The sequence below is a fragment of the Contarinia nasturtii genome, unplaced genomic scaffold (assembly GCF_009176525.2).
Source record: "Contarinia nasturtii isolate CC-2019 unplaced genomic scaffold, AAFC_CNas_1.1 Cnas_scaffold_1037, whole genome shotgun sequence".
Lineage (NCBI taxonomy): Eukaryota > Metazoa > Arthropoda > Insecta > Diptera > Cecidomyiidae > Contarinia > Contarinia nasturtii.
This window is the reverse complement of record NW_022198383.1, coordinates 2,879,113-2,901,667: the sequence shown is the minus strand read 5'-3', so window position 1 is coordinate 2,901,667 and position 22,555 is coordinate 2,879,113. Positions and strand designations below refer to the sequence as shown.

Here is a 22,555-nt window from a genome sequence, read left to right as displayed (position 1 = left end):
ATGATGAGATTGAAACATTATGAAAAATTTGAACAAAAACATTTTGTGTTTGCATAAATCAATATTATTTAATATTAAATCTATAATACAAATCGCTTAGCAAACTACAAATAAGCAAACATATTTATAAATACACGCCAAATATTCTACTCAAAATAAAAATCGAAAGTAAAAATGTTACTTATCACCAATTGATAACATAAATTTGTGCTAGAACTACACAAACTACATGAATTCAATAAATTGTCTTACATGAATGAGATTTTTCGGTGATCATTTTTACGTGCGATAGAAAAACTGGCAATTTAATGAACTTGAACTCAAAATTGAGTGATAATGTAAGTAGAAAGATAATTATAAATTAAAATCTTATGCTAGATTTTGTGTAAATTATTTCACTCGTTGCGATATGAGTTACAAAATTCGTGACGGAATTCACTTGCTTTGCCCGAAACAACCGGCTCAGATTGATAAATTGGACACATAATGACTCTGGAAATTCAAAGAAATTGTTAGTAAACTCGTTTTAAGGCTTGAATCGACTCAATAAACTCAATTTACCTTGCATTGTGTTCAAGAGATTCAACAATAATGTTTTGAATGTAAACTCGCGGAGCAACAATACGCCATGTGAGTGGATTTAAGGGATTTGTTCGGTATTCCCAATTTAAAGTAACCGATTCGGGTATTCCAACATCACGGCCGGGAATTACAGAGCTGTACACTTTTTCTGGTTCGAAACTCCTGTGGAAAAAATAAGGAAATATATTCAGATTTGGTATATTATTTTCAGGTGAAAAATAATAATTAGGTATCATAGTCGACACTTACATTGGTTCTCTTGAAAATCGAATTCGTTCAGTTTTCTCGCCATGAAGCGATTGCACTTCAACCGCTAGAATACCGACTTCTTCTCCATGACCCACACTTTCAATAGTTCCCGACATGAAAATGGTCATTTTGAAATGTGATCGACAGAATGGTTTTTGCGGTCCAGTCATCAAATACGCTTTTATTGGTTGTCCACTTGCCACTTGATTTGTACCAATGAGTCGTTGATAGTCTAAGGCCGCATCGAGACCGAATCTTAAACAGAAACCCTTATCAGTTCCTCTACAAGTACACTGGCCACTCAAAAAACTATCGTATGAATCACAAGCAACGCCAGTAAATGTACAGTTTGTTTGGATGCTTTCCAGGAAAAACTCTTGACTGCGAACATGATTACAGCTGAAAAATTGCTGAAATCCAACGCTCAAACTTCCTGTTTGGAAAAATAGATGGTTATTTTTTTTCCAAATATTTTTGTGAAATGAGATCAGTAAATCGAACACGATGTGTAACTTACCCGATGATAAAATGTAATGTTGCATTGGTTTGTCACAGCCGGGATTAGTATGGCCACCATTCTGTAAAACATTACACTGTTAGTACATAAATTGTCAAAAAATAACAATAAATTCATACATACCGGATAAAAATCGACATGTCCAACTGGGTCTGGCATGCCGAGACCTCCTCTTGAAAACGGCAAAATATCACTGTGTATAACATCGACAAACCTAATGCGCACAAGACAGTTCATTTTAGTAAAAATATTTTTATTTGATTTTTTTTTTGTTTCAAAAATATTACTTTGCATCATTTGGATCCAAGCGAACGATGGATTCGGTGGCAGTAAACAAGGGTTCGGCTGGATCAAGAGCTGTAATTCTTCCCAAATTAAGACTGAAATCCTTTTGCAATGTGCTTCCGGTGTAGCCACAGGTGTGTGCTCCGAGGGAATGACCAATCATGTGAACATTGTCCATACTCTTCATTTTAAATTGTTCATAAACCATAAACAGAACATGTGCAGTGATAACGCCAACGAGTCGAATATTGGCAACAGCTTGTGTGTATGGTGGTGATGCTCCTCCACTCCAGTCGACTGTAACGACCGATGCAATGCCCGAGCGATCCCTGTCAAGCAGAGCGTTCATCAGCTCAAGCACCCATGGTCGATCTCCACTATCCAAGTAACCATGCACAATCACATAAATATTTCCTTTCGGATTGATTCCACTATATTTTGTTTCGGTACTTTCATTTAAGCTCAAATATTTCGGCATGTGTCGATTATGTTTCGTATACACGGCGTATCTTGTATTTATTTTCATTGGTGTTTCGGGATAATTCGAAATTGGCCGAGTGTCACCTCCCCAAGGGCCGTTGATTGGAAAACAACCATAGATACCATAGCAACGTGGTGCTTCAGGATCTAAAAAAAAATAATACAAAAAATTAAAACCAATTGGCAACAAAAAAAAGTTATTTAACTGAATCACTTTTGATTTTATGTCGTCGTGTAATCACTCATTACTTGGAAATATAGAAAAAAATAGTGATCGCATTGAAGGGGGTTCATAAGTCATTTCAAACGCTACTTGCGATAAAGCACGCATTGGATGCTAAATATTGATATGAATGTGTCGCGACGACTTTTATTAGCGAAAAAAGACAGAGAGAAGTTCAACATTGGCTGCTCCCAAAGTGATGATGATAATTTTGGTGCGTGCAATCATACTTAGACAGCTTGCATTGCTGCGTTCTTAATTGATATCAATTTAAAACCGAGACAAATATTAATTAAATCAGTTAAAATAATAAAGAGCTACTTAGGCACTTGTGAATGACAGAGAACGCGCGACTAGTTGTTTGAATGTTCTCCAAAAGACAATCTCACTTTCAGCAAAAAAAAAAAAATAACTGTGACTCTTTGAATAGACTTATTTTGACACATTTACTATTTCTAGAAAATTTACTCAATTAAAGATACATTCCGTAACAAAAGACAATTAAAATAAAACATTTATGCAGACACAAGCAGACGCACAACATATACATTGTTCTCATTTGATTGACAACCAGACAATATATTTAGCTGTCGTCATCTGGATATTACAGCTCATCTGGATATCGTCAGCAGATGATACGAAGTGAAAACAATAGAAGTGATTGTTATAGGTATATAAGCTTGATATATACTGGTATTACTATAACAATCACTTCTATTGTTTTCACTTCGCATCATCTGCTGACGGCATCCAGATGAGCTGAAATATCCAGATGACGGCAGCTAAATATAATGTCTGCTGACAACTGATGAAAAGTGTTATTGAAATGTTTTTTTTATATATGAGTCATTGCACTCACCCGAATCAGCTCCCATTGGTGATAATAAAAAATCTTCGCGTGTTTTTGGTGCATTTAAATCATGCTTGGTGATATTTGCCACATACAGCATTGTTTGCAACAGAAATCCTGTCGTCGAATTTGACATCGGTGTGAATAACATTTTAAATATAACTTTTTTTCACGAAAATACCACAAAAAACTTCAAAATTGTTGATCGAATTGAATGCTTAAAATAAATTATTTCTGATTTGACTATTTTAGTCCGATTTGCAGCAAAAAAATGTTCACAATTGAAATCCACAAACAAAAAAACAAAAAATAGCTATCACAATCAGTTACGCACGCGAGCCGCTCGCGAAGACACCATCACTCGGACTGACTCAATGAAAAAATGCGTGCAAGTTGTAAACTATTGTAAATTATTAGTGTAGCATACACATGTCAAAAATGTCAATGATTATCGGGACAGTTATGGTACGGGTATGCACTTGTTAATGATGTTTTAGCGATTTTGATGATGAAACTGGAGCAAATGTGTCTATATTTATCAATTGTGTTTGAATAGCAAAATTGAACGTCTCTAATTGTTGAATGTACAGGACACGAGCCAGAAATGCGGTGTTGCTTAGCGAACAAACACAACCGAAATGATGGATAGATCGTTTAGCTCAACGCTTATTATACACATTATGTTGGGAGCCGATCAGAACGATGTGACACCACGAATTACCGAGAGAGTGAAAGAGACAGAGAAATAAAGCCAGTGTGTAACTGAATCGTTTTTTTTTATCAAGAGTTCGCACAACAACACAATAACATGCCGTTACTTGCGTCTTCGATGCTGTGTTGCGCTGTACTCTTGTGAAATGATATGCTTATCCCTTGCGTGTTGATGTTTGCATGTTATCAACAATCGAATTCGAGTGAAATGTGTTGGTAGCGTGAATTTGGTCGCCAAGCAAAGGGCTTAATTTGATTGCATACTGTCTCATTAACGCCTTTTTTTGCCAAATTGCGTAAAATCAAGCAGTGTGTCGAGAATGGGTGTTGATAAGGTGGGTATAACGAGTGTCAAGAATGCAGACATTCTAATTTATCTAATTTAGCTTAGAATTTGCGTTTTAATTGTGTAGATTGACCTTTTTAAATTTAATTGATGCGCAAGTCCACCACACTTTATGCGCCGCAATTTTTCCATTTTTTTATTTGCACGAAATTAGTGTAAATATTGATGCATCAAAACAAGGAAGTAATCATATACTTAGTTAGCTTGATGGTTTTGCAAATGATAGATTAAATAACAAAATAATATTACCTCTTTTAACGGGTCACATTTTTATCAGTGTATTTCGTAAGGCATTTTTTCTGACGTCTTTGAATTTGAATTAAAAAAATCGGATCTATCTTACTTTTACCACAGGAATAATAAATAAGTAGTTCCAACCTGATGACAAAAAAAAACGAAATCTTTTATGAGAATCCTAAAAAAGGTTATACTCGAAATGGCGCTTTCCAACTTCATCACTATCTATAATTTTATTTAAGGACAGACGTTTTTTTTTTCGTTTTGCAAACAAAAAGCGTTGCGACTACGATTTTTGTCTCAATTGTTCGTTTCTATTTCCGCTACATGTACTTTTCTGTGTCAGTTATCATTAAATTTGGTCACAAAATTAGAAAAAAAAACCACAACTATTTCCCCATGACTCATGAAGCGTCCAATATTTGAATATTTGCTTGGCGCAATCTAATGCGAGATTCTCGTATCACAAATTACACAAGCTGTTTACGCTTTTGATGATTCGGTTCAGCATTACGTGGCCTTTCAATATGTGTACGTACGTCAAATAGTCGAAAATATTTAGTAGTTTCGAGGCGTTTCAAATTGGAATTTTGTTTGTGAAAAGGGATCACATTGTTTTCGTTTGTCCAGCGAAAATGTGATAAGAAATTGCCTGAACTTTGTTCAATCGATATTTTTCAATTAAATCTATTTTTGTACATAGTTTTGTCTGATACGGTGTGCATTTGAAAGCATGTCGATATCCTTGAACAAATCAATCGAATGTAAACACGGTTTTTATTGTTTAATCAGTTATTAGAAATGCATGCGACATTCGATTCTGTACTTTGCTCACATAAATTGGAGTGATAATTTTTCAATTTTGCCAGACGAAATTCATCAAAAAGCCAAATGCGAAAAAACTCATTATTTAATTGCAACAACAAAAAAAATTGATATTGACAGGAGAATTCAAAAAAAAGTTAACATTGATTTACGTCAATGATCCAGTGTCGAAGCGATTCCCTTTTCGCTTACACTCTCATTTTGACACGAAAAGATAATCCCGACGTATTTACAGTTCGATGAAAATCATGTTGTTTTTCGTTGGCATGTGTTACTGTCCCAAGCGATTTCATTGAACGATAAAATGAACAACTTGAAATTACAACATTTTTGGGGGCTTGACTTTCAAATCGATGATGTTGATCTATTGATTTTCATGTGACATCCAATAAAAATTGATAAAAAAGACACAAAACTCTAATATTCGAAAATAAAACTAAAAATATCATCCACTATGTAAACAATTTTGAATGCTGTTAAGTCATTAAATTATATATAAATATTCATGGAAATAGTACAATTTCAAAAAAGTCAAAAGATTACTTCGAACCGAATGATTTGGTTTTGTTGTACCTTTGAACCTTCTTTATCTCCTTTGATGTGTTTAAACACGAAATATTTTTCGTTTGTGGTCTCTCAAATTTATTCGAAACAAAATAATTCTATATAATCAATATATTGACGAAAGTGTTCTGCGTATTGGTTTGGAGATACGATCGTGATCGTAAGTGAAATTCTTAAGGTGCATATCATCAACACCACATACTAACTACTGAATATTGCGCATTACCTATTTTTAATGCCATAAATTGAAGATTTTGTTGAACTCAATTATATTTTTAATCTTTATGCAATAACCCTATAATTCAATAGACAATCAATGGGGCAAACAGACACAGATTTTTTAATTTATTTATTCTTTCACATTTTTATTTTTAAATTAAAAAAAATCGGTTCGTTTAAAAATTGTATATTTTTGGTAGAATGCTGTACATAAAAAAGAAACTTATAGCCTAAACTGGTAATTATTTCTTTAAAGAATTTTCATATTTTGGTTTTTATTGATCTTTTTCGAATTTAAAAGAAATGCGGTAGAAAATTAATTATCCGAATTTGTTTCATAGTTCAGTGAGTGCAATTATTTTGACTTGATTTTTTGAGTCTAATTTTCGAATCGATCGAAAATTATGGTGTTTTTTAAACAAAGTATTCCATTTTTCTTCTCCATTCATATTAAACTCCTACAACTCTGCTACAGTAATGCTAATAGTAAGGATTTCAGTTATAATGTAATAAAAACAATTTTTATTTGTTTTGATTAACATGAACATTTTATGGATCTTTGCGATCGATAATTTTTTGGGTGGATCAGATTGAATGAGAACGTTTTTTTCATAAACATTTACATTAAATTTAAGTCCGTTTGTGTAACGCGATAGCTCGGCTTTTTTCAGTTGATGTGGATTGGTTATATCTTGGCGGTTCATCGGAACTGGAACGATACTGTGTTGTGTCAGTTGATTACCATAATACTAATGATGTATTTGTGGTTCGGTATGAATTTGATGGTATAGTTAATGGTGGAGTTTGTGGCCAGTGATATGATTGGTGTGTTGCAATTAGTGAAGGAATTTGAATGTTTCCATCTAGGGGGTAGACACACAGTTTTGATATACAAAACTAAAATTATACTAGAATCTTCATATTGATTCTGTGACCGATCCATACAAAATACATTGCCAATAATACTTTTCTTATGATGACATTAACGGTACATTTTTGTAAACAAAATATTTGCGTTCAGTGAGAACAATGTTTTCTATTATTCTCTGTATAATTGTCTTCACACTGGCAATGCGATTTGGCTCAATACTAGAAATACTAGCAGAATATTTGCGTTTTTATTTATATACTAAAAGAAACTCAATACATATGAAATGAAACTAAATATACTAGAAAATGGTGTCTATCTCTTAGGTTTCCGAGCATTATATCCGTTCTAAAAAGTTGAACGCTTGCCTATGTTGCTGAAAAGGCGCCGGATCTTTGTCCATTGATATGGTTGTTGTGGTGCGGTTGACGTTTAAGTTCGTGTTTTTCCAGACGAAAGGCCCAGATTGAAATGAGCAAACGTTGACGAAAATTGCCGTTCAGGTCGTGGAATATCATTGGAGAACTATTGCGGTTTTCGTGTTCGCTGTTCAGCCGTCTTGTGTTGATGTGATTTGTTCTGACTGAATTTTGTGTAATTTTTCTGGCTCAGCATTCGAAGACGATGTATTCGTTGGTACCAAATAGTTGAGCTATTTAGAAGAGCTAAATGGTACCAAATAGCTCTATTAAATGATATCATTTAGCTCCCGAACATTTTTCGGCGGAACTTTTCTACGTAACATTTTTCCTCTAAACCCCTCAAATATTTCCACAAGGGTATGCATTTATTGCTAATTTTAACTTTTTGAATCGACAGATGAAGCGAGAAAGCAAATAATCCCAGCAGCTATTATTGGATGATGTTGTAGGCTCTAAAAAATATTTGTCTGAAAAATCATGATTTTTAAATGAAACAAAGTAAAGATGCAAAAATTTTCATAAGATTATGGTTTATTTCCACGCATTGTAATTCAGGTTCAATAACTATCTTATCGTCTTAAGTATAATTTGGCCATTCGCATAAGCTAACAGTAATAATGAATTAATTCTAATACTTATAGTGTCGTTTTGATTTTAAATTGATGATTAGTCGTCGCCACGAAGAATTATCTAGTAAGTATATGATTATAAATAATGTTGACTTAAAGGTTATGTTGAATTTGCGTTGTGTATTCGATTCAATTGCTACAATTATAGAATTTTTAGAAATATCATTAAATTACATTAGGTTTATTCCATTTAGTATATGTTTTCTTAATTATTCGCTAATTGGTCTTTGAACTATTAACTCGATTTTATCTCCGGCTGACGCAATCAATGGCACTGTCAAACAACAATCAAAATCTTTGGTTTTTGTGTCGTTCACCTGAAATAACAGATCGATCACATTAATATTATTTGACATAGTAAATCCAAACAAAACAACATATTTTTCATATAAACATTCTTTAATTAATTTAAACGATTTCCAAAATGAATGAAAGTAAAAATTACCTGAACAATTCGATCGAATGGTTTCAAAAGGCCAACCGTATCTGCCGGTCCACCGCTTCGTATGCGATTTATGTAAACACCCCTTTCGTACAGGCCATCGGACACAGAAAATCCATAATCATCATACACCTTGTCTTTGTAAAGTGTCACATGGAATGAGCTATACCTGTTCCCATCTTCTTTGCTGGAATTTGAAACGATTTCGACGCTATTCGTATTGACGCCGTTTCCATAGAGCGGAGTTCGTGGTCTTCGTTGCACTTTTGCATAAACTGCTTGTGGATTTATATCGCTATGTAAAACGAATTGGTTTTCGTAGTCTGAAAAAACAACAACAATCAGATATTTTTCTCCCGCTTTTCTTTTGAATTTGAGCTTACCGTTGATATTCCGTGAAATTTTCAAATCCACAATATTTCCAAGATTTTGCAGTAACTTTGTGGCATGTGATAATGGTTTTCCCTGTACACTTTCTCCATTAATGGCCAATAGACAGTCACCAACATTGATTTGATGTGAGCTCTGTGCAATTCCACCATCCAACACGGCACTGATTAAAATAGGTTTATTGGAATCTTCACTGCCAGATAACGTGATTCCCAAAGGTCCACCATTTATTTCGAGTCTGACATTTACAACTAATTGATGGGTTCCATACGTGGAATTATGAATATCCATTGGAGGTGGCATTGAGGAGTCGAAACTGGAAAAATAAACATCAAATCGAATATAAACAAGAAGATACAATAGATAAAAATACTTGTCACAACCAGCAATCACTCACCTTTCACGATAATCCAAGTCAAATGGAACGCTGTTGTTGTAATCTTCATCCGGTAATTCCGTCGTCATACTGTTTGTATTATCATTAGTTGTGTTTCGATTGAAGCATGGCGGTTCGCTGGTTTTACACAGAAATGGATGTCGCATTGTTGCACTGGAAAATGGTGTTGTCTGTCGGGATTTATCTTGTTCTTTCGTATGATAATAATCTGGTTGGCAACTTTTTGCTTTCATTGTATTCGTTAACGATGACATTTTTTCAAATGAAACATTCTTTCCTTCGAGATATTTCCCAACAGTTCCCGAACCATAAATATTATAATCGTTTTTCGAGCTGCCACTGCCGTTGCTATAAATACCATTGAATCGTTGCTGTGCGTCAAATAGAAAGTCAGGCAATGCATTCCGATTGATTGTAAGTGTTGTGAATTCTTTTGAGCGATCTTTAAGCAATGCATCGACATTATAGTGCTGCAATTGTTGTGAATCAACAGCGAGTAGAATGTCACCGGCACGCAATGAACCGGTTCGATGTGCTGGACTACCGCGTTTCACTTCCGAAATGATAAATGATCCATGCGCCGTTGCATTCACGGTTATTCCCAAATCGCTCTTATTTACTTTGGCCAATTTTACGCTGAACACTCCTTGCGACGGAATCACCGAGTCAAACATATCAAATTCTATCTCCAATTCTACCCAATACGGTGACGGAACTTGGTACGTATTAATTGCTGAGCTACTGCCACCATTGTCACCCAAAATCTGACGTATTGTATTCGCATCCAAATTGTACAATTTGTTTATCGACATTAAACGATCGCCAATTTGAATGCAACCACATCGATCGGCTGCCGAATCAGGTATTATGTGTGTTATTGCATATCCTTGACCGATTTTTGTGCCGATTACTATACCAGAGCCTTGGCTACAATCAAGCATCACTTGACTTGTTTCTGCATGACATAAACCTGCATTTGCATACAATGGACCTGCACGGAATCACACAATTTTTTTAATTAAAAGTTAAGCATGAATGTGTATGTAACTTACTCGAACTGGAGCCAGATGGTCCCACTGAACCTTTTCGAATATATCGCTTTTGCTTTGGCGTTTTTCGTGAATCCAGTGTATTGTAGCCTGAAATTTAAACACATTTAGAATAAAATATGAAATGTGACAAGCCGAAATTATCTGTTTAAAACCAGAAGCAAATCATTTGTCATTTACATTAAGAGACAGAGAGAAAAGACTTGCCATTTATTATCTTTAATTTTTGAATCATTTGTTTAAAATTTTATATCCTGCGATCAAGCCATGATTTTACTTTTTAATTGAGTTTTTAAAAAAGTCTCGAAAAAAAAATGAACGGATGGTAAAACTCAAAAGCCATGCTAAAACAAATGTAAACACCATCCCAAACAAAAAAAAATCTGATGTAAAAATAAAAAAAAATCACTTTTGAATTCATAGCACTCGAGTTTCGAACGCATTTTGTAGCATAATTTATGGGATGAATATTTTTAGACTGATTGATATAGTGTGTGACAGCTGGTGCGCTGCAGTGTTCACCGATCGTTAGCGTACATTTTGTCGAGCGCGCGTGAAAAAAGAAAAAAAATCACGAGAAAGCAACGAAGTGGAGAATTGAACGGCTCTTAAAATGGTTAATGACAAAAATTTTGCGAATAAATATGGACACATTCAAATGAAATCAACGAATTGACCGATTCACAAAGGAAATGCCGTTGCTTCGATAGAGTGGGTTGAAAAATTGAAAATCGAATTGCATTCGATGCATTTTCTGCTTTCATCTAATATCGAATTTCAAAGCATAAATTTTTTGTGAAAATCTAAAGAATTGTGTGATGTTTTTCATTTTTCTTTCATTTTTCTTATTCTCTTCTCGATTTTTGTGATAATTTTCATTCTATTATCTTGAACTTTGTGCTCATCTTTCATTTTTAAATCCGACGTGATTTTTCTTCATGACATGTTTTCGTTTCCAAGTCCAATTTTATTTTCATATAAAATGTTCTTCGTGTTTGGGGTCACCGTCCCTTTAAAATGCAATCACATTTTCCAGAATCGGTGGATTTATATTCGATGAATTTGATGACGGAGGTTTGAAAGGTGCTTAGCTTCTTTTTTGTTCTTTTCGATAAGTGTTTTGTTTAAAATGCTATTTTTACAATGACACGTACTACACTGATTGTCATTTTCTAAATGATCACGTTTGGCCCATGTATATTTAAAAAATCCGTATTTATGAGTTCTTGCAACACGTGCTCATTTCACGATTATTCATAATCTCGTTGAAGTCGTTTTAATGGCATTATGAAAGGAAATGTTATTGCATTGACGTCGTCAATCAAGTCTCAGGTTTGTGCTTTCCCTTTCCATAATTCGTCTCATATGTTAAATTCTATGCCGTTTTTTTCGATTTTCATTAACTAAGGTTCTGTTTGTAATTCATTCGAGTACATTATTCAAGTGCATTATTCATATTAAACCAGATGGCAGTTAAAATGATCATAAAAATGTTTTAATATGGCAACGTATTTCAAATGGGTCGTATAATTGATGACCATCGATTCATTGTCATCATTTTTAACAACCAATAATTTATGTAAACTTCGTTTTCTGCAAAATTTGCTTACACACTTCTATTGGGTGTAAAATTTCAAAGTGAGTTAATTACCTTTTCGTTGAATCGCATGTACGGGCAATATTTGTAGTTGGGTGAAACCACGATCAGACGGCCCATTCAAAAAAGACATCACATCTTCGGGTGAATAGCTTGTATTTTCAATGATCGTTTCGTCAATGGAGAGAATTTGATCACCGACTGAAAGAGCGCCACACCTACGGCAAACGTCAATCAAATGTGTGAATTTCACAGTTTATTTTACTTGCATCTTTTCACTTACCGATCAGCAATACTCGCTGCCAATATGCTAGCTATGAAAATGCCCGATGGGCAGATGTCATTTTTGGTATCCATCGTGCTCGCTTGTAAATTGGAATAATTGCTAAGAATGATGCCAAGTTTTTCGTTCATCGGCCGCTCAATTTCGATCAGCAACGGACCCAATGAAAATTCCACACTTTGCATAACAGAGACATCATATTCGATGGTTAGATTCGTCAAGCCCGACGTATGGCCACATTTCAAAATCTGTTGTGCTTCCAGCAGTGATTTGTTTACAAGGGAAATCTGTAAAAAGAGGACATCAATCAAATTGAATGCTTCAGGATATTTCTATTCACACTTACATTGTCAACGCGAAGCAATCGATCACCGGGTTTAATGCGATTCACTTTAAATACTGGCCCATGTGGTCGAACATTTGTCTGCGAAAAGAAATTGAGAGCAGCTGAATTGAAAAAAAAACTCATGATCATTGCGATTGAAAAACGTCTTACCACCAACAGCGGAAAATCGCCACCGCCACGCAAAGTCAAGCCGAGACAACCATTTTCTCTTTCCACGGTGATTTGAGCCAACTTTGTCGTTACACAGACACTGTTTTGTGAAACTAAAGAAAGAGAAAAAAGTGTCACTTCAATATTTTTTCCCCTTTTTTCAACTTTTATTTAAAGAACTCACTGTACTCGGGTAGACAATATTCAATTTCAACGACAGCTGGTTGATCTCCATTCAGTAACAAATTTAAAACGTGATTATTTGTCAATCCAATTGTTGAAATGCCGTCGATTTGGTGTATACGATCTCCTGGTGCTAGAAAGTCAGCGGCCGGACCAAGTGTGTTTAATGCACTGATTATTGGTGGATATGATAAATCTAAACGCTCTGGGGATTTTCAATGAAGAAAAAGTTGTGTTGAGTTTGAAAAAAATCGACATTTATTTTCGTTCAGCATCACTTCAAACCTATTATCTGAAGAAAAGAAATCCATTTGAAATTCGAATCGCAGGGCATATCATTTAGCCGATTTTCACTTTGATCGCAGATCCTTTCATCTATCAAAGACTTTGTTTACATTTTTTTTTTTTTTTTTTGGAAAAACATGTTCGAAGAAATGTTTTTGGAGGTAGAAGAAATGTTAGAGAAAAAGGTGTTAAATGAAACAAGAAAAAAAAACGAATAAATTTACACCATTTATTTTAGAAACAAATGTGTTGTTGTGTATCCATTTTAAGTATCAACATCTTGGCGGCGGCAAAAAAGTCTCATTGAATGATAAATTGAAAGTGATTTTCTAGTCTTAACATTTGGAACATTTCTACATTTTCATATCTTTTTTCATCGTCTTTCGACTGATTTTAATTACATCAAGACGGAGCGTGCCTCATATACTTTCCTTACACTATCAAGCCACTTTCTTCTTCTTGAATAGTGTTTGAAGCAGACAATATATTTAGCTGCCGTCATCTGGATATTTCAGCTCATCTGGATGCCGTCAGCAGATGATACGAATTGAAAACAATAGAAGTGATTGTTATAGTAATACCAGTATATAACAAGCTTATATACCTATAACAATCACTTCCATTGTTTTCACTTCGTATCATCTGCTGACGATATCCAGATGAGCTGTAATATCCAGATGACGGCAGCTAAATATATTGTCTGGTTTGAAGCAAGAAAGTAGTGTTGTTCTCATTAATAATCAAATTCTCATTTTCTTTCAATTCGATAAATTTTCAATGGCATAGAAATTTTTTCAAAATCAATTTCATGCAAAATAAGTTCAAGGGATATAAATGTGTGTGGCATTCCAATGAAACGGTTTGTCACATGTGAAATCGATAAATTTGGAGCCCATTTGTTTCACACTAAATGGATTTTCTCGACATTGAAACAACCAAATAACTACATGTAAAATGTGTATATGATTGTGGTTGCGTAGGTTTAAAAACGGCTTTTTTCCCAAATATCAGTTGGCACCTCATTTAAATTCGTTATTTTTTTTTACACCGTGCAAAAACGTGTTTAGTTTTTTTTTCAACTCGCAACACGAAAAAGAAACTCGTGTAAATATCAAAAAAACGTTGTAAACTGTTGGGCTGAATATTCATCATGTATTTTTTATAAAGCCTTGTTTCAAAATACTGTTCGCAGACTATGTCTATGATTTCATTAACTAGATGAAAAGTCATCAAATGTGCTTGCTTTTATTGTTTCGAGACATGAAAACTAAGGAAAAACGAATCTTTCATCTGACAATAAAAATGAATAAAAAATTTGGTTAAGTCGCACACCACACTCTTCTGTTTTATTATTTATAGCATAATTATATCGTTGCGACCAGTATGTTGATATTGATATATTCGGCGCCAAAGATTTCGAGTGTATTGCAAACCATTTGCTGTTATAGCTATAGCTAATATTATTTTATGTGATTTACAAGTGTCGGCGAGTTTTCATTCGGAGAGAGATTCATCATGTAGGAAGTGCAGTTGAAATGAACACATCTAACGTCAATTAACGAAAAATATGATGTGATACACAAAAAAACACACCAACGAGTTAGAGAGAGTGAAAACCGAACCCCTTTTTTTCAAAATGGATTTCTTTTATTCTCAGTAGATTTTATGAGATGCGCAAATTACACTAAAAACTTGAATTTTTATTGAATTCACTTACCGAGAAATACGATTCCCATTGCTTGAGCATTTTCCCGAGGCAACGAAATGGTTGCATATGTCGTTCCCCTGTCGGCTGCCAAGCCTGAATCTTCTGATTGAGCCGGAGACATTGCACGTTCACCTAAAAAAAAAATCAAAGTATTGCTTTAATGAAAATCTCGCACTCACTTTTTTATGATTTTAAATGCCGATTTTTCAATGAGTTTCAATATTTTATGATCGACGCATGTTTTAACTACATCGTGATTCTTTCAGTTGTTCTAAATGTTGTTTACATTTTTCTCGGTTAAAAATTTTTCAGAAACGATGTGAAGAAGTCACCGCAATTCGCCATCAATTTAACATTTGGTTTTATGGCATCAATACAACAGGCACTTTGTTCGCTTAGAACTCGTCGACCAAACACACTACACTGCTACCGGATATACATTTGATTTATGTCATCAAATGCCTAAATTACTCTTATTCTCTTTGAAATTTACGCAAAAAAAGATGTTTGCAATCTTCAAAAGTCATTTTCCGCTCTCATCAACGTGAAAAGCGGCATTCTTTTTTTGTTTAAACATTGCTGCGGTCACGTTTCATTAAATTTGTTCGCCTTACTGTTTGCTCATCGACGAGCAAGTTGCTGTTGATTCTCTGTCCATTAGTAACGCAAATTTCCTCACTCAAAAACAGATTTGCACAATATCAACATAAAAATGTCGACCACACAACGTTTCATCCACACATCCTTGTGTTGTTTGTTTTTCATCGGCGAATTAAATTGAAGGCGACACACAATTTTCGTAATACCTGCTCTAAATCAGGTGCATTCGCCGAATCATCGGTCAAAATCTGGTATTTTTAAAATTTGTTGCACATATCATTTTGCAGTCGTTTTTTGGAACTCTTGTTGAGCATAACCAAATATTACATTTCATAATTCAATTAGTGTCAGTCAAATGTGATTTAAGACAAAAGTGAATTTCAGTAAAAACCACATCGCGCAAATGGAGCATTCATTTCGCAACCAGTGACACTAAGTAAACGTTAAATTTAGACTGAGACGTGCAAATGAATTTCCGATGCGCACCGAGAAAAAAAAACACACCACACATAGACGAGAAATATCAAAATAAAATTGTGAGAGATATGAGCTTAGCATTACTCATATGCTCTTATGCCATATCGCATGTCATATTCAATTGTACGGATGAGAGCGTAATATCGCAAGATTCAGTTTTCTGTCATTGTGAGTCATTTGTGACTAAACGAGAGATGATTTCCATTCTTGAACGTTGCACGCATTTCGTGACAGTGTAATGACGGAAAAAAGAGCAATTTTTTTACTCAAGTAAAAAATACTCAAGACGAAGTCATTTTTAATGTAACCAAAAAGATTTTTTTTCTTTCAATTGAAGTTCCCCCTTTTTTAGAAGAAAAAACCCAACGATCTTCCGTTTATTTTTAATCTTTTTTCATGGAAAATGCGCGCGCGACATATAGATCGTGCGGCAATGTAATCTTACGTAAAATGAGTACACAATATCCATATCCGTTGAACGACTTCAAACGATCGCATAAATTGAATGTTACAATAAATGATTTGCATAATTCAAGACGCCAAACCATAAAACCAGATCGTTTGTTACAAAAACCGAAATCCAATTACAGCTTAATCAAAATAATAGCAAATAAATGTAAATTCCAATGAAAACACGCACACACCATTCAAAGTGTGCGTAAGTCGAAATGTTCGTTCAAATCGAAATGTATATACATTTGGCATTTTTAATTCATCTGCTCCATATGCGTTTGACCCAATAACTGAAAATCAGAGTTCTCTTGTGCGTCATTTTTTTTCTCCGTACATTTTCTCGTTCTATCTCATTAATTCGTTACGCATTGAGTGCGGTTAGTTATTAAATTGTTCGATTCATTTGCGTTTCCATTTGAAATTTCAGCCAAAGTCAACTCTTACCAACTCTTACAACCCGACACTACATGACTTTATTTCAAGCTGTTTTTTTCGCTTCAACGCTACGTTTGTAATTTACAAAGTATCAACCATATTTATATCTAAATTTATTTTGTATGTGCATCCGTTGGAAATTGGGTTCTCAATTCACACACACAGTGGTGATGATTGAATTATGCACACAACTGATTTACACACAACGCATTTCATTCATAATACGAAAGGACTGCAATATACCGTTTTTTTGCTAGTACAGTTTGTTGGACAAAACATATATAAATCGAGACACACAAACAGCAAAGCACAAAAAGAGTAACAAACATCCCGTACAAACTGTGAATGCATTATAAAAATGTCAACAACCTCACCGCCAGCTGCATCATTTCAATGGTAATAATCGTTCATTGATGCAAATGCGCATATTTGAGCCGTATGGTTTTTGGTCATGTGCGCACGCACACATAAAAAAACATTCATCTCGTGTGACGATGGTGGTGTCTTTTAAGATTAGATCACAAGAAAAAAACACCAGAAGCCTTAAGTTTAATTTAAAGATTTCATCACAATAACAACATTTTAACATGAATTTCATCACATTGAAATACTTTTGATGATGTTCGAGGGGGAGAGAGAGTGAAGAAGAATACCAGAGAATACAAAAAATGTATTCGATTAAAAAATGAGTTAAGAAAAACATTTGATTAGAATTTTAATTATTTGCAGACGAAAAAAAGCATGTATATGTATTTATGAGTGTGATTTATGTATAAGATTTGAGAATATTTGCTTGGCTCGTTATCAGATCATCGTTTTGTACAAGAGGAAAAAAAAAACCCACATAAAATATGAATGAATTAGCATACATATTTATGAGATTTCGGTATTGGATCGAAAACGCAGCCGTAACTAATAAAAAATATGTCGTGTTGTGAGTGCGTAAGAGAGAGAGAAAGAGAAATCCTCAGCAAACATTGTCGTTAATATGTCTTGAAATAAATTGGCCTGGCTGCACAACACATCGAACATATTTTCATGGAAATTATACCGAAAACTATCACTTTATGATGAAATTTATGTGTGCGCAACGGTTGTGATTGCCTTCGGTATGAGCCAAGGCAAGCCATGCCATTCGTCGAAACATGTAATTTCAATTAAGTTATTTTTTGTCGTCGCTACTTCTGTTTTTACACTTCATTTTAATTTCCCGGTTTGCCATTTCATTCGATATGTGCATTTCCTATTTTGACTGCACATATCATCTGTTTATACCGCTTTTGCATTTCAATAATGCACATTTTCCAGCAAACCAAAACAACGAATTGAGTAAAGAACGAGAGAAAGAGACTAAGAAAAGGAGCACACGAGCGGTATATAAATTCAATTTCCACACATTGTTTGTTATGGAATTCCTTTTTGTGTTTTATTTCACTTGCCTTTGGCATGTTACGATGTGGTATAATGTGTGCGGCGTGCACTGCACGCATAATTTAAGTACATTTCAAGAGGGTTGATGATGTCGTTTCTTTCCACTCTCTCGCCTTCGATACTTTCCTTTTACAGTAATACAAATAGTTTCATTTGTTTTCAAACTGTCGCTCGTTTTTTCTGGTATTTTGTTTTGGATTTTTGGTTTGTTGGCGATGAGAGAACATTCGTTATTATTAGAGAGATAAGTACATTTGTCACATGTGAAGTTGTCATTCGCTGCGTCTGTTTCGTTCGTATGCATTCTCTCAATGATGTTCCGTTTTGCATTTGTTGCTGTCTGTTACAATTAGTATTTTGCCCAGCATGAACTTTGAACCGGCTGCCGATGGGCTCATATTAATCATATGGTTACATGTTGTGACAGTGAAATGCGCAATCACTACCAACAAAGAAGCGCGTTACTTTTTCTCAAATGCATGTGAAAATAAACACTCCAAATCGTTTGATTAGCAGCTGTTTATTGAAAGTGGGAATTACGCATTGGACGAAGGTTTAATCACGAACCGAATCCGAACATTTAATTTTTATTTTCCATTGAATTCCGATGGATTAATAGAAACATAATCGTTTGAAATTCGAAATGAAATACCATTTCTGTGCTGAATGAAACATTTATGTTCTATTGTTTGCGTGAATGAAACAATTTTTTTTTAAAAAACGTCGATCATTTTCAAATGAATCGAACCAATCACTCAAGTTTCATTTTCAATTGTATTTATTTGCTGGCGATGCGTATAGTTGGACGTATGGGTTGATTTATATAGAGAACAGTTGGTTACACATGTAAATGCCCACGCAATAAATTTTGAGCCAAAATAGGAACCAATTAAAACATTAAATTCAACGCAAGGAAATTCCATATATATGCTTGCCATTACACTTTTCTATCCGGCACATATGCATCGATGTGGATCGATTCTGTGTCGAGGCACACACTGAAAATGCCACAATCTATTCGACATATCCAATATATTGCTTTGTAATTATAATTAAACTTGAAACAAATTAGATGGAAAACCATGTGGGCTGCGCTCAATATTCAAAATATGAACAAATTTACGATATTTCACATGAATTAGCAACTTTGTTCGTCGAATATTTCGATGAATTCAATGAAAATTTATAATAATATTTATATGAAAATTTCATGTGGTCGAAAATTGAATTCAATGTAATTTATGCATGCTCAAAATCAATTTTGATGTGTAAATAGATTCTCGATTTTTTCAGTCGGTTTTCATTTTTAGCAAAAAATCGTATAAATTCTTTTTTATTAAAAAAAAAAAGATGATTTCTATTGAAAGTGGGATATGTTTTATGAAAGTCGAAATGGTCCTCTGTATGATATGAGTCATTCGGTCTACAGACAGCGACGTATCGATTTTTTCCCTCTTTTATATCATATAATCTGTCGCTCTGTGTCTGTCTCGTGTCCGATCTCATTTATGATGTTGTTTTTTGAAATGAAGCCAAAAACTTTCCGAATATTATATAGACAATAATTTATTCTCATGGAAAATTCATATTCCGATTTTCGCATATAGTTGCCACTTGCATACATCAGCGCATATGGAATTTTATTTCATTATTATCGACTGCAGCTATTTTTCGTTGTAGAGAATTTCGTAAATTGAATCGATAGTATCAGAATCGAATCAAAGTGGCAATAATTACCAAAAAGGGAACCGGAATGAGATGTCCAAAGAGCGCCGTTTAATTAAAATTGAACAAACAAAGCAAAGATATGTCCCATCAATTCCGTTTAATGAATCGAATTAACTTCAATTGATTGCATCTCAAAGAGTCGATATTTGAAAACGTTGTGATCGCATTCAGCTCATTAACACACTACCACTTTGAGTATCATGTTAGTTTTCTTTCTGAATTCTCACTGGAATCAGCGGTTTAATCGCATTTTATCGATTCTTCAATTGTGCGATGTTGTGAACGCACATTCATTCAGTTTTCGCTCGTAATTCAATTAATTCACCCTTTCATCAATTGAAATTACAACTTCATTTTTCATTCGATTTCGTTTCGAATCGCGATAAAAGCGCGATCGAATTGTATGACGGTTGGAGACTCGAAGTCATGGCCATAATACATGCAATCAATTGAAAAATTAAATTTATGTCGACACTCATGAAGGGTTCGACCGACGCTCTCTTTCTCCTAGATATCTCATTTTTGTAAATGCCATAAAACAAGTTGTGAAACTATATGTGGTTTTTTGCACAAAGAGCGATTGAGAAAATGTTCTTCTCGCACACGCAAAATCGACGTTCGGCTGCCATAATTAACCCATGCGCCGCCGCTTTTGTTTATGATATACAAAACAAAATGTTATTTTGTTGAAAATTGCTTGGAATTTTGTATATATATTTATTTTATTTTGAGATTGAATGTGCTAGAGTGAGAGAGAATTGCTAATTCTTACCCGACACTGTTGTAGACGATGTTGTTGCAGTATCGGTTTTTGCGTCATTAGTTTTGTTTAGACTAGACGATTTAGGCACGCAGCTGATTGTGGACGTTGATCCACCGCTACTGCTGCTCGCATTGTTATTGTTACTCTTTTTCGATTTCCAAAGTTTCATTCTATATAAATTTCTTGTTCGCTATGGCACACTCACATGAAAAATCACGTACTTCAAATTTAGAATTGGCGTTTCCTCACTGTTTTTGCATCATTTCGCATTTAATGGTTTTTGTATGTGCGCTGTTTTGTTTCTTTTTTTTTTGTTGTTGTTTAATTTGGAATTTCAGACACTATTTTGTTTGTACGATGTAAAAAGAATCCGTTCAATGCAAACAACGCTTGTAAAATTCACTTAATCATTTTGCGAGCGTGTGCTCATTTTTCGACTGGCTGACCGAGTTAGAAGGGATGGAACAGTTGTTTGGACGTCATCCAAATCTCAATTGTCATAATTTTGATTAATTTTTTTTTGTCTGTTGTTGATCGTCGTCGTAGCCGTTGTCGTTTGTGGTCGATGTTATCATTTGGTTTTTGTATGACATCTATTATGCAATCGATCATAAACTAAACTAAAATAGCAGATCACCAAAACAAAATCGTGCATCTGTTGAAATACAATCACATTAAAAATTTGGTTTGTTTTTATAAACTTGAATCTCACTGAATTTATCGTCAGTTTCATTTAATTTTACACATTCTGAATGAAATCGTTGTCACTATCACACTTGCACAATCAAAACAGATCACAATGTTTATTTCATATCGTTTTTTTTAGTCGTTCATTTAGCGCACGTTTTTGGTGCCTTTCTTGTCGTCCAAAGCAACCAAATCAACTGGTAAAAAAATTGGACTGTGAGTTGAAAATAGGGCCAGATCCAACGACACTTTTCGATATTTTGATTGCAAGAAGAAGAGAAAAAAGATCAAATTCAGATCTCACTCATTCTCTAAAGTGTGCGCTTTTTTCACCAAAAAAACCGAGGAAAATACGAATTACATTAATCTATTTTCAGCGTACGACCACATCAGCAAACTGACAACTCTCGACGGAACCACGCTTACGCTCGCGTTGTTCGCGAGAAACAGAGATGAGTGAGAGTTTCTTTTTCTTTAAATTTCGATATTGTAAAGAAAACTGCTATTTCAAACGAAATTTATTTACAAACTGATGCCGACGACAGTTTTAGTGAGACTAACCGCACACACAATCGATTCACTAAAGAGTCCCAACCGCCAAAAGTCTACGAACGAAGGCGGCAAGAAATCAACAATTTTAATGCACACACTAACACTCACACACACGCATGTATGAAGCATGCATAGACAGAGAGAAAGAAACTCTGAATTTGATCCGAAGTGGAAACTGCATGCATACACACTCACAGCATATGCGTTTACAAAGGAACTATATGCATCATCTTTTGCTTTTCTTTTCGAATCGAAATCAAGTCCGTTGACAACTTTGAGGAGCCACTTTAATTAATCATCTCAATTTTTCGTTCTGGTTTGTTTTTAACGATGTCCGAACGGTGACAGGATAAGTGGTGAATCATTCAAATCTGAAAATTATTTCGAAAATAGAGAACACAATGATTCATAACATAAAATGTTCGGATATCGCTTTGGAAAACAAATTTTCAAAACTGTTGTCCTTATTATGAATGGTAATTAAAAATTCGAATCAATTTTCATTTTCACACCTTTATTGTTTTTGGGCACGTACATTTTGAACTTGAACTTTCCACAAACAAATCCACTTTTGAATTTGAAGTATTTTTCT

General features: G+C 34.4%; 2 protein-coding genes across 3 annotated transcripts; both read right to left on the bottom strand.

Moving 5' to 3' along the window:
* Positions 1-99: 99 nt before the first annotated feature.
* Positions 100-3,840, bottom strand: LOC116344327 (pancreatic triacylglycerol lipase). Its single transcript, XM_031772810.1, has 7 exons — positions 3,196-3,840; positions 1,636-2,260; positions 1,472-1,562; positions 1,349-1,409; positions 832-1,264; positions 562-744; positions 100-492 (listed from the first exon to the last, which is right to left on the bottom strand). Exons 1-7 carry the CDS (start codon positions 3,335-3,337, stop codon positions 396-398), a joined length of 1,632 nt encoding a protein of 543 aa, XP_031628670.1. The 5' UTR covers positions 3,338-3,840; the 3' UTR covers positions 100-395.
* A 4,082-nt stretch (positions 3,841-7,922) lies between these two features.
* LOC116343705 (glutamate receptor-interacting protein 2) lies at positions 7,923-21,967 on the bottom strand. 2 transcript variants are annotated; one of them, XM_031771916.1, is made up of 12 exons: positions 20,734-21,967; positions 14,847-14,969; positions 12,846-13,049; positions 12,662-12,774; positions 12,512-12,589; positions 12,166-12,452; positions 11,937-12,100; positions 10,289-10,375; positions 9,237-10,227; positions 8,833-9,155; positions 8,453-8,772; positions 7,923-8,324 (listed from the first exon to the last, which is right to left on the bottom strand). In XM_031771916.1, exons 1-12 carry the CDS (start codon positions 20,891-20,893, stop codon positions 8,217-8,219), a joined length of 2,958 nt encoding a protein of 985 aa, XP_031627776.1. In that variant the 5' UTR covers positions 20,894-21,967; the 3' UTR covers positions 7,923-8,216. The 2 variants fall into 2 exon arrangements, with proteins under 2 accessions (XP_031627776.1, XP_031627777.1); XM_031771917.1 differs by having other exon boundaries at positions 20,930-21,967.
* Between the last annotated feature and the right edge of the window lie 588 nt (positions 21,968-22,555).